Source organism: Andrographis paniculata, unplaced genomic scaffold, assembly GCF_009805555.1.
Source record: "Andrographis paniculata isolate CXL003 unplaced genomic scaffold, ASM980555v1 Contig62END, whole genome shotgun sequence".
NCBI classification, from domain to species: Eukaryota; Viridiplantae; Streptophyta; class Magnoliopsida; order Lamiales; family Acanthaceae; genus Andrographis; species Andrographis paniculata.
In genome coordinates this window covers 6,424,086-6,439,505 of record NW_026137598.1, presented here as the reverse complement: position 1 = coordinate 6,439,505, position 15,420 = coordinate 6,424,086, and the positions used below count along the sequence as shown (strand labels likewise).

The 15,420-nt window shown below is 36.7% G+C and overlaps 3 protein-coding genes across 4 annotated transcripts; 1 reads left to right on the top strand and 2 right to left on the bottom strand.

Moving 5' to 3' along the window:
- Nucleotides 1-1,451: 1,451 nt before the first annotated feature.
- LOC127260498 (putative box C/D snoRNA protein SPCC613.07) lies at nt 1,452-4,376 on the bottom strand. Its single transcript, XM_051288229.1, has 5 exons — nt 4,048-4,376; nt 2,991-3,192; nt 2,778-2,846; nt 2,519-2,651; nt 1,452-2,388 (listed from the first exon to the last, which is right to left on the bottom strand). Exons 1-5 carry the CDS (start codon nt 4,271-4,273, stop codon nt 1,762-1,764), a joined length of 1,257 nt encoding a protein of 418 aa, XP_051144186.1. The 5' UTR covers nt 4,274-4,376; the 3' UTR covers nt 1,452-1,761.
- Nucleotides 4,377-9,825: 5,449 nt separating this feature from the next.
- On the bottom strand, nt 9,826-12,605 carry LOC127260782 (ADP,ATP carrier protein 1, mitochondrial-like). Of its 2 annotated transcripts, none has more exons than XM_051288701.1 (5): nt 12,490-12,605; nt 11,895-12,377; nt 10,889-11,407; nt 10,421-10,792; nt 9,826-10,340 (listed from the first exon to the last, which is right to left on the bottom strand). In XM_051288701.1, the coding sequence occupies exons 3-5, from the start codon at nt 11,378-11,380 to the stop codon at nt 10,044-10,046; spliced, it is 1,161 nt and encodes a 386-aa protein (XP_051144658.1). In that variant the 5' UTR covers nt 11,381-11,407; nt 11,895-12,377; nt 12,490-12,605; the 3' UTR covers nt 9,826-10,043. The 2 variants fall into 2 exon arrangements, with proteins under 2 accessions (XP_051144658.1, XP_051144659.1); XM_051288702.1 differs by having other exon boundaries at nt 10,889-11,386.
- LOC127260780 (30S ribosomal protein S1, chloroplastic) lies at nt 12,577-15,066 on the top strand. Its single transcript, XM_051288700.1, has 7 exons — nt 12,577-13,133; nt 13,437-13,712; nt 13,841-13,921; nt 13,993-14,274; nt 14,347-14,457; nt 14,560-14,646; nt 14,725-15,066. The coding sequence occupies exons 1-7, from the start codon at nt 12,831-12,833 to the stop codon at nt 14,827-14,829; spliced, it is 1,245 nt and encodes a 414-aa protein (XP_051144657.1). The 5' UTR covers nt 12,577-12,830; the 3' UTR covers nt 14,830-15,066.
- Nucleotides 15,067-15,420: the final 354 nt, after the last annotated feature.

Sequence of the window (15,420 nt, the reverse complement as noted above, 5' to 3'; positions counted from 1 at the left end):
GCCTAATTATTTTCGGTCCTGTTATGGCGGCTTGCGAAATTACAAACTTTCAAAAAATATTTTTCTTAAGGAGTTTGATGTGATATTTTTGGAGAAAAAATATTAGAATAGTAAAATATAAAACCAAATCACATGAAATACCTATTTTTTATTTATTATATTACACTAAAATTAAAATTTTACATTCAAAATATTACATCAATACATATTTATATCACATCAAACAATTATTTCAATTCAAAATTTTACTATTTCAATAATATATTTTTATACGAAAAATATATTATATACAAATATTCACACCAAATATATAATATATATTTTATTCACTTAAACAATTTAATATAAAATATTAATTTTTATTTTAAAAATAATTTAAAATATCAAAAAAATATATTTCAAACATACTTAAATACAATTTGTTTGCTTGCAATTTCAAATTAAAATAAATATTATTCACTTCTCTCATAAAATATTATATTTGAAATTGTACAGACTTAATAGTATTGATTATAGTTTAAAATTAGCTTAAAGTGTCAAAATAATAATCAATGCTTACATGACATTTTTTTTTTTTTTTTTGTCTATTTCTTATGTGTGTATAATATTTGTATTTTGAAGTAATTTTAGGGAGATTGTGTTTTATATTATATTTCTTAGGTTATGTGTTTGAAGTTCTTTGAATTATATATATAAGTTAGCAATATAATATATTTTTTTTAATAAAAATAACTTCTAAGTATAAAAAAAAAAAAATTCCATTTGTTTTGTGGGGCTATATAATATGTAATCTTACAATCAACTTATGAGATCATACATCTTTTCAATTGAGATTGCTTCAAGAATTGTACACTCTAAATAGTTTAATAATTCTATCTTCCACAAATTAAGTGTCGTACAAGAAATTATTTGTTTTCTTTATGAAGAAATTGATCAATTAAAAGTTCACGAAAAGAAAAACTTAAGAATATATATAATTTTTAAAAATATCAGTAGAGGATTCACAAATTTTATTTATTTATTTATTTTTTTTAAAAAAAAAAAGAAGATAAAAATTGGTAATTTATTGTTTAGTAAAATAGTATCAAAATAAAACAATGAAAATTCGATTTTGTACCTATTTTTTTATATTTAAATATAATGTTTTATAGAGACAAACAAACATGTACTTTTTTTTATAAGAAATCATAAGGTTGAATATTAGAAAATTTGAAAAAATAAAAACAAAAATTGTTAAGTAAACACACCCTAAGACATTATTAGGTAATTATTAATATATTTTCTAATCAAGAAGTGATTAATTTCAAACCCAATCCACCAAAATTTTGTTAAGAGTTTTATAATTATTTTTCACTAATTATATTGAAGCTATTTAATTATTTTTAGGTGCTAATCACCTGATCACTGTTCAATATATAACTAACTATTGTAAGTCACCATATTGTAGCATGTGAAGACATAACTCTTACCTGAAATTAATTAACAATTTAAAAATTCTCAAATATCACAAATAACACACTTCATCTACATCTACAATGGCTGGCAAAATTGTAGCTGGAAATTCCCAAAATAGAATCTCAGCCAAATATTAACAGATAAATATCAAATCTTTATGATGTTTTGCAGAAAAGAGAGATGAAATCAGGAGATGGAGGTACCTTTCTATGTTGGGAAACTGTCGAAAATCGAAACCGGACAAATGCCGATATCATCCGAGGCCGTGTCTCTGTGGAAACCTTTCTATGTTGGGAAACAAGCTACTTATGCGATCTCCCCTTCCTCGAGTTCTTCATCAATCATGGGACAATCATTGCGATCTAGATCCTTTTGATTAGCTGACACCCCGTTGAAATCAAGAAAGTCAGTGGAGCTTGTCTCCGCCGTAAGGTCATAGACATCCACTAGAGATGATTCGAAATCAAAATCAAAGTCAAAATCAAAATCCAAGTCGGGAATATCAGCTAGCAGCTGCTCAATATCGTGGCCTATAGTATTATCTTCAGATCTTGCGATGAGTGTATTGCCATGAGTAACTGATCCAGTCTGGTTTGTCTTTCCAGCAGGCGGGGGGCTTTGCGCCGGCTCTTTTGATGCACTCTTGGATTCGTTTTTCTCAAGGTTCTTGAGATCTGAAATGCAAGGATCTAAAGATTCATCATCTTCAATTTCTTCCTCCTTAAATACAACGCCTTTAGGACTTGGTTGATCGAGGTGAACTGGCTCTCGAATCTCTGCCTTACTTGTATTCCAATCGTTGATTATGTCAAAATCACATTTATGTGAAGGTAGAAAGACATGGATTACCGGGTACTCCAAGACGGTTATGTTAGCCAATTGTTGACGAATTGGTGCCCTAATGTTTAGCCGGAAAAAAGGTGATTTTGGTCCCTGCATGTTAAGAGAATAATATTAACCAACAAATCCCTCAACAGAATCAAGAACAGCAAAGCCTTTTCCGTAATATCAAAATAAGTTAGAAAAAGTAGACGAGAAAAAACCAAAACAGACTATAGATCACCGTTGGATATTTGCGAATGAAGAATTTCAAGGAATCCAGGGCCTGGTCGCAGAATTGCCTCAATTTGTGATTCCAAGGACTAGGCTTTAGATGTTTCTCAATCACATACGACATAGTTGAATTCTCGTGTACTCTGTAGTGAAAGAACATTTTATATCAACACTACAAACTAGGCATTTTAATGTAATGCAACAACGTTAACAATTCACATGTCCCGGAAAACAATTCAATGCATTAATTCAATTGCCAAATTCCTCACCCATGATCGAGCAATACAACGTCAGTGGAATGAAACCGCCACTCAATGGTCCAAGATATGTATTTATCCCTGGAACAAAGATCGAATAAGTGAGCTTTAATTTTCACTGGTAATCAAATCAATAGGATAGATAAACTCCACATGTTCTTGTCAAGGAACCCTAAGAAAGACAAGCATATACCACAAAATCAATCCCATGGATTTTGAAACTACCTGTTGTTGTAACGAGTACGGTTAATCTGTCTCTTTGACATTCCATTTGAAAGAATCATCAGTTTTGTCCTGCGACTTCCAGCAGCATTTTGAAGACTTTTGAGGGGATACGGAAGCTTGAAACGAGGATAACCACATAATTTAACTCTCATCCTCTGAGCAGAATCAGTAAATCGCTTCACATCCTCAAGCAAGTTGTAATCTATCAAATTTAAGCAAAATAGCCGTGGCAAAAATATTAAACACCTCTCCAAAATAAGGCTGTTCTTATACGAGTAACACTGACTACCAAACTTTACTCCACATGCTGATGAATAAACCAATACACATTATATGGCGAGCAGAGCAAAGAGTAATTTAAAACTCTTGCATTGGGGCAAAAACCAGTAAAATTTAAAATAAAGTGCAATGTTAACGACTCAAAGAAGTTGGATAGATCATGCACCAAAACTATATATATATAACACATTACATTCATCAGGGAGTAATCAAACTACTTTTGAAACACAACAAAGAAACGCAACCATGTAGAAATATCTCACAAATAAGTGAAACAATCTCATAAAAACTTTACTAGACTACTTTACTGATTCTATGCCGAAATCTCACACTTTGTTGTTTATTTTATCAAGAAAATTCAACAATTAACACCTTTTTCCCGCAGTGCATCAATCTAAAATCACTAACTATCCTTGGCTTAAGTTCATATTCAAATTAGATTCCCACATTCATCGAATCCATAAATCTTACGACCTTGCAATTCACTCCTATCTTTTTGTCACAGTGGAATCATGAAATAATATAAAATTAAAAATAATAATTAACCAAATCAAAGACCATTCATTCACAAAAACATCGCACATCACCGCACAAATCAACAGAAATCGCCAAACAGAAACAAAGTCCACAACCTAACTGCTTCCAAAAAGTCTATACATTCAAGCGAAAATAAAAAGTCCACTAACAAACAAGGGTAAACTCTACGAACAACTTCAACTGGCAATAAAAGTGCGAAGATATGAACCCGAATTCGCCTAAAAAAAAAATTGATTATTACCTGAAAGGAGGAGATTATCATCAAATTGTGACGTCGGAACGACCTTGGTGAAGGACCTTTTCCCGGTGCAACCAGTGCGCTGCTTGTGGGAATTGACGCAAGGGAGGCTACACGAGCGGATAGAACAGCCCGGGCACTTGTACTTTGAGGGGTTAATATTGCACTCCCCGCATAGGTTGACTGGCTTTGGCTTTGAAGGAGCAGCAGCCTCTGGGTTTTCCTCCATGGAAGTTCTGGTTCGAGCACCACAGAGAAGCGGGGGCCTGGAATGGAATGGAGGCCCGCGTTGAAGGAGAATTCAGGGGTTAGGGTTTTGTAAAGAATCAGATACGACGTCGTCTCGTTAATTTATCGACAAAAACATTGTCATGTAACAACGGCTATTTTTGTAAATATATGGTACAAACTACAAACCAGCATGACTGCAATTACTATACTAATATCTTATCGAACATGTGATACAAATTTTTCAAATTAAAATATCATAGGTTAATCTTTTATGTGCTCACGGCCAATAGGGCTAATTTCTCAAAATGTTAAAATAATATTATTCATTCCTTACTGTCATAAATCATCTCTTTTTTTTAATAATTTATTTTTAAAAATTTTATTATTTTATAAAGAATAAAATTTTATATAATACAAAAAATATATATATATATTTATTTAGCATTATCAAAAGATATTTTAGATATTCAATTTTAAATTTAATATATTTATATTTAGATTTGATCTTATTCATCATTTGAATTTGAGTTTATCGAAAGTGCGTTTTAATTCGTTGGCCCATTTATTTTAACGATCAATCTGACAATCTCATAATATAGATAAGATATTTTGTGGGACAAACAAAAAAAAAGAAAATTAATCATTTGTGGACCATAGAATAGTATTTATAAAATATAACAACTATAAATTAAAAACTAAATATATATATTTTTTAATGACGTAGTAATCCGCAGTCGCTACCGAAACTGCGCATATTGTGTAATTAATAAATAATTAATAAGTGTATTAGTAAAAATAATTATGATTTAATAAAAATAATTAAAAATTGAAATTAAGATAATTAAATAATTTAATTGAATTATAAATTATAAATTATGAAATTTAAAATATGATTAAAGTATGTAATTATATAGAACAGATAAAAATATAAATATATGACAAAATAAATTGGAAAAAAGTACTCCCTTTGTTCCAAATACATATCAATACAATATACTCTATCTATCCCTCAACAATCTATCTATTTTTTTATTTTGATTCATCCATAACAAAATATTTTTTATTTTTTTAGTAATTGTATTATCTACTTAACATTACAAATATCTTTGTAATTTACAATATATTACACAAATAATACTAATAAGGTTAGTTTAATCTTTTTTACATTTATTTCTACTACATTCCGTACAAAAAATAAATTAATAGATAAATACTAGCGAAGGGGAGTATATTTTATACAGTGGCAAAGAGAAATAAAATTTGTCCGGTAAGGATTGACCTAGTTGGCTAGATTTGTAACCACGTCAGAAAATAAAAAAGTAGATACATTTTTTTCTCACAAAATATCTCAATCACCACAGGTTCGGCGAAAACCAGCCAACAGAAGTGCTCTTAAAATTCGTAACGACCTTCTCTCGCAGATTGAATTGACCTTCTTGGCGAACATACGAACGAACAATTATCCCGTCGGGACCGTACTTGTAGTCACCATCATATATAAACCAGATCACATCGTCTCCTAAATTCTCATCACAATCCATCACTAAAGCCTCACTACCTCCTCCCACAAATATCTCCCGCCGCCGCGCCGCCGCCGGCAAACACCACCCGCCGTTGACATTCCTATCAATTCTCCAAACCTCAAATCCTTTCAATTTATAGAGATACCACAGCGGACGCTTCCCGTACAGTCTCGTCATAGAACTCACCACCAAAACCTCGCCGCCCGGCGGCGGCGCCACCAGGTGATCGCCGTATACAGATTGATCGAAACCTCCGTGTTTTCGATCTTTAATCGCTTTGGCTCCGTACGCCACGATCACCTCCTCCACCTCCACGCCGCCGCCGTTAACCAGGCCGACGGTACGCCGGCCGCCGCTTATTCCGTCGTCTTCTCCGGTAGGGTTCTGCAAATTGCAGTAGACCAAAAGCTTCCGTTTATGGAAGAGGATATCGATCATATGAGCTTCCTTCGTCTTCCTCTCCACAACCGTCCAATGTAAGTCCTCCGGCCTACAAACCACCAATTGCCGGTCGGCCGGCGGCGATTTGTACGGATCTTTAAGAACAACGGCGACGGCGAGGTCGATGGAGTCGGTGAAGAAGACATGCAGTTTCAAGATATAATCTTTGGCAAATCCGTGAATTCCATTCCGGTAGCCTTTCCCGGCGGCCTGCCGGAAAAATTGGATCGACGATAGAGAAGGAAGATTCCGAACCTTGCCGGAGAGAGGACTCCATAGCAGCGCCTCCACATGTTCGGCGGCGGCGGCGCCGCCGCCGCCGTCGCCTGCGATTAGGAGCCAACCTTTGGAAGAGCCGCAGAAGCAGCACCGATTACCGGCGATCGGAAATTTGAAACGGTGTATTTTATTTGAGCTTTGAATTTGTATTTCCTTGGGATTGCGATGGTCGTCGCCGGAGTCCGACGAAAGGATCCGCCATGGACGCTCGGAAGCTGCCGGAGGAATGTGTTTAGCGATAAGAGCGGCGCTCCATGCCTTTGATACGAGTCTTAATCGACATCGATCGATTGCCCATAGCTTCTGGAAAATAAGGTCTGCAATGTCGTTAGGAAGTCCGTCGATGATGACAGATTGAGAAGAGGAAGAAGAACTTGACTCCATAGCAAGGCTAGATATTCTTGAGGTTAGTTTAACAAAGAAAATTTTGATCATATATATATATATATATATATATGTAAATAAATATTGTAACAGAAACTGATTTTTTTTCGAAATTTCGGTTCCTAAGAGTTCTCACTAGAGCTTTTAAAATTTACCCATAAAAATTATGGGCATGTTTCTTTTATCACAAAATTTCAGTTTTCTACTATTAGACTACGTCGTTTTATAAATATTTTCACAAAATATCTCATTATATATTATTTTAATATCAAAACTAAATTAAAATTTTAAAACTAAATCAAGAAACAGACCCTACTTCCATTGTAATATTCGCTAATAAATAAACTAATAAAAAATCGGTAAAATTTAAAATAAAATACAAAATAAGCAACTCAAAGAAGATAAATAAATCATGGACAAAAACTATATATATATATGTATATATATAAAGATAATATAGCTATTTTTGTGAATGTATCATAACCGAAACTAGGGCGAACAAAATATCCAAACAAAATATATAAAACTTAAAAATTAATAAAAGAATTTTCAGTTTGATTTGGATTTTAAATTCAGATTTCAATTGTTTTGTTTTGTTTGGATTGATTTTTTTTTTTTTTTTAAATAATCAAATAGAAAATATATCCGAATTTGGCTAAATCCGAAGTGAAAAGCCAAATGCTCACCTCTAACCAAGATCGATTTTTTTTCTTTCAAGAGTTCCTATAAATTCTCACAAGAAGTCTCTAAAAAGTTCCCAACGATATCAATATTTTCCTAACGTTAGAATTTATGGAGGAAGACCGCACGGAATTACAACTCAATTATGGACCGTTGGATTACGGGAAAAGATCGACGGCCACTGCCATGATCGGAGAAGAAGAAAGTATCTCCATTGATAGTATTTCCATGGATCAATTACATATTAAAGAAGAAAGTATCTCCATCGACAGTATCTCCATGGATCAATTACATGTTAAGAGTTCATCTAAATCCAATGATAATTTGATTTCTTCTAACAATGGCAATGTTCGAATTGATTGGGGATCCTTAGCTACTATTAATGCAAAAAATCCTTTAAGAACAGGGTCATTGTTCGATCCAATAATTCAAAGCCGGATTCGAGACCGGGGAGGATACGACATAACTTTTCTATTTTCGAGAAAGCTAAAGGAATTGGATATCGAAGAAGGCAACATGTTATACATCCCTTGGAGCAATAGGTTAGTTGGGGTTCTCGGAGATTATGAGAAAAAAAATTTATACGGTAAAGGTTGGCTTTTGGTCCCGACTATTGATCCGGAGGGCAAAAAATACAACATTAATTTGAAACATTTGGCTTCGGAAAATAAGATTGTTCTTGCCAACGAGTGGGAAAATTTCATGAAGGCGAATACGTTGATGGAAGGGGATTGGATTCATGTATTTGCCTATCATGAAAATAATGATGGTGATGGAAATTGCCAGCGTTTTTGTTTGGCTATAAATTTCTACAAAAAACGCACCGTGATCCGTAATAGTAACAGCAGTGAAAATAGTAACAACTACAACAACAACAACAACCACGATCCATGAATCCATGGAAGTTTTATGATACAGTGGGAATTGTGGATTTTGAATATAATTGGTGTTATTTTTCTTAGAGTTATCTGAAATTGGAATTTTGAGTTAAATAATAGTATTTTAATACTTTATTTTATAAGTTAAATAAGTATATATATATTTGAAAGGTGTGTAAGCACATTAATTTGTGATTGTGTCGGCTATAGTGTTTAATTTTAAAATTTAATTTTGTATTAACAGCATATCGAATGTTAATATGCAACACCCATATTTTAATAAAAAATAAAATTTATTAATTATATTTTAATATACTTTTTTTATATATTATATACTTAATATTATAAAATAATTATAAAAATATAAAATAACAAATATTTAAAATTTTAGATTATTTTGGTTCGATTTGGATTGAATTTTTTTTTTTTTTTAAATTCAAATTTTCGGATAGATTTGCATTTAAGTAAATCCATACCAAAAATTCTAATCTTCACCTCTAATCAAAATGGATTTTTTTTCGAGTTCCTATAAATTGTCATAAAAAGTCTTCAAAAAAGTTCCCAAAGAAATCAATGTCTTCTATTGTTGAATTCATGGAGGAAGACCACACAGAATCTCAACTCAATTATGAACCGTTGGATGACGGGAAAAGATCGACGGCCATGATCGGAGAAGAAGAGAGTATCTCCATGGATCAATTATTACATGTTAAGAGTTCATAAAAATCCAATGATAGTTCGATTTCTTCTAACAATGGCATTGTTCGAGTTGATTTGGGATCCTTAGGTACTATCAAAGCAAAAAATCTTTCAAGAACAGGGTCATTGCTCGATCCAATAATTCAAAGCCGGATTCGAGACCGTGGAGGATACGACGACGTAAATTTTCTATTTTCCGAGAAAGCTAAAGGAATTGGAGATCGATGAAGACGACGATTGCATGTTATACATCCCTAGGAGCGAGACTTTAGTCGCGCTCTTGGGGACTATGAGAAAAATATGGTATGCGGGTAAGGGTTGGCTTTTGGTCCCGACTATTGATAGAAGGAGATTGGATTCATGCATTCAGGTATCATGAAAACGGCGATGGTGATGATAATTGCCTGCGTTTTTGTTTGGCTATAAATATCTACAAGAATGCGCGTGAATTTAGTGACGGCAACGGCAACAATGCATGAATCCATGAAGGTTTCGTGATGGATTTTGAATATGGTTGGCGTCATTTTTCATAGAGTTTATATTTGATTCTGGCTTCAAAATTGAAATTATGATTTCAACGGTAGTATTTTGATATGATATTTTATAAACTAAAATAGTATAGTAGTATAGTTTTGTAGGAAAGTGTGTTGTATTGTAATGAAACATTAATACCAAATGTCTAGCTTCATTTATTGACTAAAGCCGAGGAATAAAATACCCGGCGATCCGACATTTTTTAGCGACACATTGTCTACGACATCAAGAATGGCATGCAACAAATAATACGCCGGGTTTGGAGACAACTCGCCCCATCGATAAATTATTCAAAACTGAAACGGCGCGCATATATAATCGAATGCAAATTAAATACGAGTGTAATGGACTAACCTCCACCGGATCCATATTTCTTTCCGAAGACGATCAACTGCAGCTTATCATAGCCGGCAAGAACACCGGCACCGGCAACAGCCCTGAGAATGTTCGCCCCAGCGCCTTTAAACAGAGATTTCGGGCCTTCGTTCTTCAAGATTTGAGAAAATGCATCGAATGAGTTTCTGTACTTCACTGCCTCGCCAGAGGTCATCATCATCCTTCTGCGAACCGTATCAAGGGGATAGGATGCTAGACCTGCGCCATTCGTGATTAGCCAACCGAGGGCAAAGCTGGCGAAGAAACTGTCCTGAAAGTTGCAAAAAAATTTCCCACATAGTCCAAAATAAAGTATCGCCATAGATCAATATAGCCGAACAATATAGGTACCTGCAGTTTTCCTGTGAGGAGGACGGGCTTCAAAGAATCGTACATACCGAAGTAGAGTCCACGGTACACGATGATTCCAACACACGATATGTTGAATCCACGGTATAATCCTGCTATGCCATCAGATGCTAAAGTCTTCTTATAGACGTCGATCAGCCCATTAAACTGCCTTGCCCCTCCCCCTTTTGCAGCCTTGGCATCATTGGCTAATCGAGTTCGAGCATAATCCAAGGAGTAAACAAAGAGGAGGGAAGAAGCACCAGCTGCGCCACCGGAAGCCAGGTTTCCGGCAAACCATTTCCAGTACCCGTCTTTATCTTTCTTGAAGTTAAAAAGCCTCTTAAAGTAATCCTTGAAAGCAAAATTTAAAGCCTGAAACATAAACACATAAAGAATTCCCTTGAGCATGTATTTATTGAAAAAAAGTGATTAATCAGACATACCAGACGGAAGGATTAGACGACTGGCCTGAGTAGGGAAGTAACGGATCACATTAGCAGTGTTCCCTCTCCATAGAGAAAGAAATCCTTCATCCTTTATGGTTCTCTTGAAACAGTCACCGATCCCTTTGTATGGTTCGGACAGCCTACCAGACTTGAGCATTTCATCTTGGTTCTGGATCAAAAGTTTGACACGTTCAATCGGAGCAGCAGCTGTTTTAGAGACAGCTGCAGAGACTCCACCCATGAGGAAATCAATGGCGAACGCAGTAAATCCTTTCTCTGCTGGGGCTTGCACACACACAGGAGGAGTTGATGGGATAATCGAAAGGTCGTTGGTTGTTCCACATGGATAAGTCACTGGAAATCGTAATGCAGCATTAGTGTAGGTCATGAAAGATGGACGACAGAAGCCACCTTCCGGAGACTGAGAGTTCCAAGCTGGTGAACATCTGAAGAGGTGGATGCCCATATTCATTCCATTGATGGGGTAGTGTGGTGATGGTCGATCCCTACTCATTGCTCTCTAGCAAAATAAGAAACAAAGCTGTCGAGATAATGTACATATATTAGCTGGCTAAATATGGCACAGAGAAACAAAATGCAATTATCAATAGCTGATGTTCAATATCATACTACTAGCTGATGTTGGATCGAAACTTAGCTGGAATTTTGTTAACAAGTGGTAGGAGAGCGATCATATCGGGAAATTTGCACAATAGTTATGTTCGCACTGATACACAACACGGGAGAAGAAATCCCCAATTTCACACTAACTCAGATTTGGGGGAAACAGCAAACCCTAATTCTGCACTAGTTCACAACACCTCAGACAGCAAATTCCTAGTGCTCAAAAGGAGATATGTTGCATCGTCAAACCAAAATTCAAGTACTCAAATTGCAAACAGACTCGAAAACCGCCAAACTCAATAATTTCCCTCGGATTCTCATGAAATTTAACGAAACAGCTAAATCCAGCAGCCGTCTTACACCAGAAACTGAAATCGAAATTAGGGGAATCGTGAATCGTGTACCTTCCTTTGGGCGGATGATGAGATAGATGGTGCTCCGGCTTCACCCAACTCACGCGAGTGAGAGCGAAGCGATCGAGAAGGTTCGTTGAGAGGGTTTGGAGTATGGAAACAAGCGGCTGAAAATGAAGCAGAGGTAGCGGTGAAAGCACATTGTCATGGTAGAACAGCATTCTTGATTCTTCCATTTCCCTTGATTGGGCGCCTAACCTAACATAGGTGCACAAATGTCGGATTCTCTGCAAAAGTTGTAAAAAGCACGATACGCATACAAATGCCGACACGTGTTACGACTTAGGAGGACGACGTGTCATTTAGAACGACCGATCATGTTAATCAATACATTTAGACATCCAGAGACCACAACCGCCGCCGCAGCCGCAAGCCCGCACAGATTTTCCTGTATCTACTTCTTCTTCCCCAATTTGTTCTTTCTTCTTTCTTGTTTCCTCCTCTTCTTCACAGTCGCAGAGCCGTCGCCGCCGCCTGCAGGTTTACAATAAATAAATAAATAATTAGGGGTCGAACCAAACCGGCGGTTTGACAAATACAAAAGCGGCGAACCGGCGGTTCGAACCGGCTGGGGAAGTCTACATACATCTAGTCCACAGCCGCCGGCGCACCAGGTTCTTCCCCATCTTCTTCTTCATCCCCAATTCTTTCGTTTCTTCCTTCTTCGTTCCTCCTCCCTCATCTTCTTCTTCTTCTTCACAGTCGCACTCGCAGCCGCACCAGGTTCAGGGTTATTTTTATTTTATTATTATTTTTAAGTGGTGGGCCCACGAAGAAAAAATTGAAAAAAAAAAAAAAAAATTGTGAATCGCCATTCATCCTTCCTTCCTTATCTGCTCTCTCTCATCTCATATCCGGTAAACATCGGCGTTGCCCTTCTCTTCTCCTCTTCTTCTCTCTTCCCTTTCTTCAAAACATCAAATCTATATGGCCTCCTCGGGTGGGCTCAACTGCCCACTAATCTCCACGGTTAAGACCGCAACATTCTCTCGTCGTCCCCGTTCTAACAATCCTCCTTTTCTGTTGCTCCCTAAAAGGACTAGTGTAATTTCAGCTGCCGCAGTTCCCATTTCTAATGCCCAGACACGAGAAAGGATGAAGCTGAAAGAGATGTTTGAGGATGCGTACGAGAGGTGCCGGACGGCCCCCATGGAAGGTGTGTCCTTCACCATGGAAGATTTCCAAATCGCCCTTGAAAAGTATGATTTCAACTCTGAAATTGGCACCAAGGTCAGTTTCTTTCTCATCCAAGGCTCTATTTTCATCACTTAATTTTTTCAAATTGTCCCCATGGTATTTGGTAGAGTGACGAGGAAAGGGCGAATTGCTCCCCAAAATCAAACAACCTAGAACTACATAACAAATAATGTGGCGAAGCTTTTAATCTGGAACTAGTAATAATTATGAATTACTATGCCTGAAATCCATACCTTTAGATGAGCATGGGAATCATCAATCACCTTCACCATCACCATCCATTATCTTCCTGCTGTTGATCCTATGGTTTAGTTTCAATTACCTTCATTTTTACAGGTGACCGGCACAGTTTTCAATATCGATGCAAATGGAGCATTAGTTGACATAACTGCAAAATCATCAGCTTACTTGCCTCTCCGAGAAGCATCCATCCACAGTATCAAACATGTAGAGGAGGCTGGCATAGTTCCCGGCTTGCGTGAAGAGTTCATAATCATTGGGGAGAATGAGGCTGATGATAGTTTAATCTTGAGCTTGCGTTCAATTCAATATGATCTTGCCTGGGAACGCTGCAGACAGCTTCAAGCTGAAGATGTTGTTGTTAAGGGAAAGGTAGGAGACGAGGCGGGCCAGTTTGTTCAAAACTAATACAAACTTTTAACTTCAATTGGGGTTTTTTACTCTTTACTATTATGATTGTCGAGCAATTTTTTCATGCATAAACGCTCTATGGTATGCAGGTAATTGGAGCTAACAAAGGTGGCGTGGTGGCAGTGGTGGAGGGTCTCCGAGGTTTTGTGCCATTTTCACAAATCTCATCGGTTCGTCTATTATCTTTATTGCACAATGTCTTCTGTTTAATACTCAACTTACAATTGATTACTGTTCTCAGAAATCAGCTGCTGAGGAGCTTCTGGAAAAGGAACTCCCTCTTAAATTTGTTGAGGTTGACGAGGAGCAATCGAGGTTAGTGCTGAGTAATCGGAAGGCCATGGCTGATAGTCAGGCGCAGCTTGGAATTGGTTCTGTAGTGGTTGGGACTGTCCAGAGCTTGAAACCATACGGTGCCTTCATTGATATCGGTGGAATAAATGGGCTGCTGCATGTCAGCCAAATCAGTCACGACCGTGTCTCAGATATCGCCACTGTACTTCAGCCTGGCGACATTTTGAAGGTACACACTGATCTACCACCAGTTCTTGCTTTCAATCTTATAAATATCCTCAAATGCCAAATGCTGCTTTAGGTAATGATTCTAAGCCATGATCGTGAAAGAGGCCGAGTGAGCCTCTCCACTAAGAAGTTAGAGCCTACGCCTGGTGACATGATTCGGAATCCAAAGCTTGTTTTTGAAAAGGTACCAAATGCCCTTTTCCTTTGCAAGCTAAACAAGCTTAAAAAGGACTAAAACTGTCCCATTTATATGCTCTGTGAAATCATGACTTGTTTGTTCCGGCAGGCGGAAGAGATGGCTCAGACTTTCAGGCAGAGAATAGCTCAGGCAGAAGCTATGGCTCGAGCTGATATGCTGAGATTCCAACCTGAGGTAACTTTCTTGGTTTCGTGGTAATGATTGTTTGGTCTTTTGATTGATGGATTGTTGTCTTCTGCACCGGCACTGCAGAGTGGATTGACCCTGAGCTCGGAAGGGATCTTGGGACCTTTGACAGCTTCAGAACTGCCGGCAGAAGGCTTGGATTTAGGCGACATCCCCCCTGCCGAGGAATAGATTTAGGGATTCGATGAGGAGGAGGAAGGAGGAGGAGGAGGAAGAAGAAGACACACACAACTTATCCAAAATTATTATGCATAGTAGTAATCTATGTATAGTAGTAGAGACTTGGAAACCTGCTGTTGTTCTTATTACACCCTTTTAACTCCACTCCACGCTCTCTATCTAGCATGGACATTCACAGATTGATTTTTTCAGAGGAAGTTGAATGGTTAATACTGTTTTCCAACAAAATACTGCTCTTTGCTGTGTGAAAATAGATACCAAACTTAGCAACACAAAAAACTACTTTGTGCCAATTTGAATGCACAGGCATGAGAAAAACTACGACGGAGAATGAATTAAAGAACCACCGGTAGACAACCCATCTGCAAATACTTCTCTTTGTCTTTGGACAAATAGTTACTAACAGCTAACAGCAAAAAAAAGAAAAAAGCCTACAGGCTATAAACATGTTCAAACCAAAAAGTAAGAAAAATTAACAGCATTATCTAATCCAAAATTCTACACAGAAACCCATCTTCAATCAAGTCCAGATGCCTAAAGATATAAAACAAAAATACAACTAATAGTTGGAACATAAAGGTT

Coding starts and splice junctions, on each gene's coding strand:
- LOC127260498 (XM_051288229.1), bottom strand. CDS start 4,273: ATGGAGGAAAACCCAGAGGCTGCTGCTCCTTCAAAGCCAAAGCCAGTC. Junction 3,193..4,047: donor TGATAATCTCCTCCTTTCAG/GTAATAATCAAT, acceptor TAAATTTGATAG/ATTACAACTTGCTTGAGGAT. Junction 2,847..2,990: donor CGTACTCGTTACAACAACAG/GTAGTTTCAAAA, acceptor TCTTTGTTCCAG/GGATAAATACATATCTTGGA.
- LOC127260782 (XM_051288701.1), bottom strand. CDS start 11,380: ATGAGTAGGGATCGACCATCACCACACTACCCCATCAATGGAATGAAT. Junction 10,793..10,888: donor TCCGTTACTTCCCTACTCAG/GCCAGTCGTCTA, acceptor TTTATGTTTCAG/GCTTTAAATTTTGCTTTCAA. Junction 10,341..10,420: donor TCCTCACAGGAAAACTGCAG/GTACCTATATTG, acceptor TGCAACTTTCAG/GACAGTTTCTTCGCCAGCTT.
- LOC127260780 (XM_051288700.1), top strand. CDS start 12,831: ATGGCCTCCTCGGGTGGGCTCAACTGCCCACTAATCTCCACGGTTAAG. Junction 13,713..13,840: donor ATGTTGTTGTTAAGGGAAAG/GTAGGAGACGAG, acceptor TATGGTATGCAG/GTAATTGGAGCTAACAAAGG. Junction 14,647..14,724: donor TGCTGAGATTCCAACCTGAG/GTAACTTTCTTG, acceptor CCGGCACTGCAG/AGTGGATTGACCCTGAGCTC.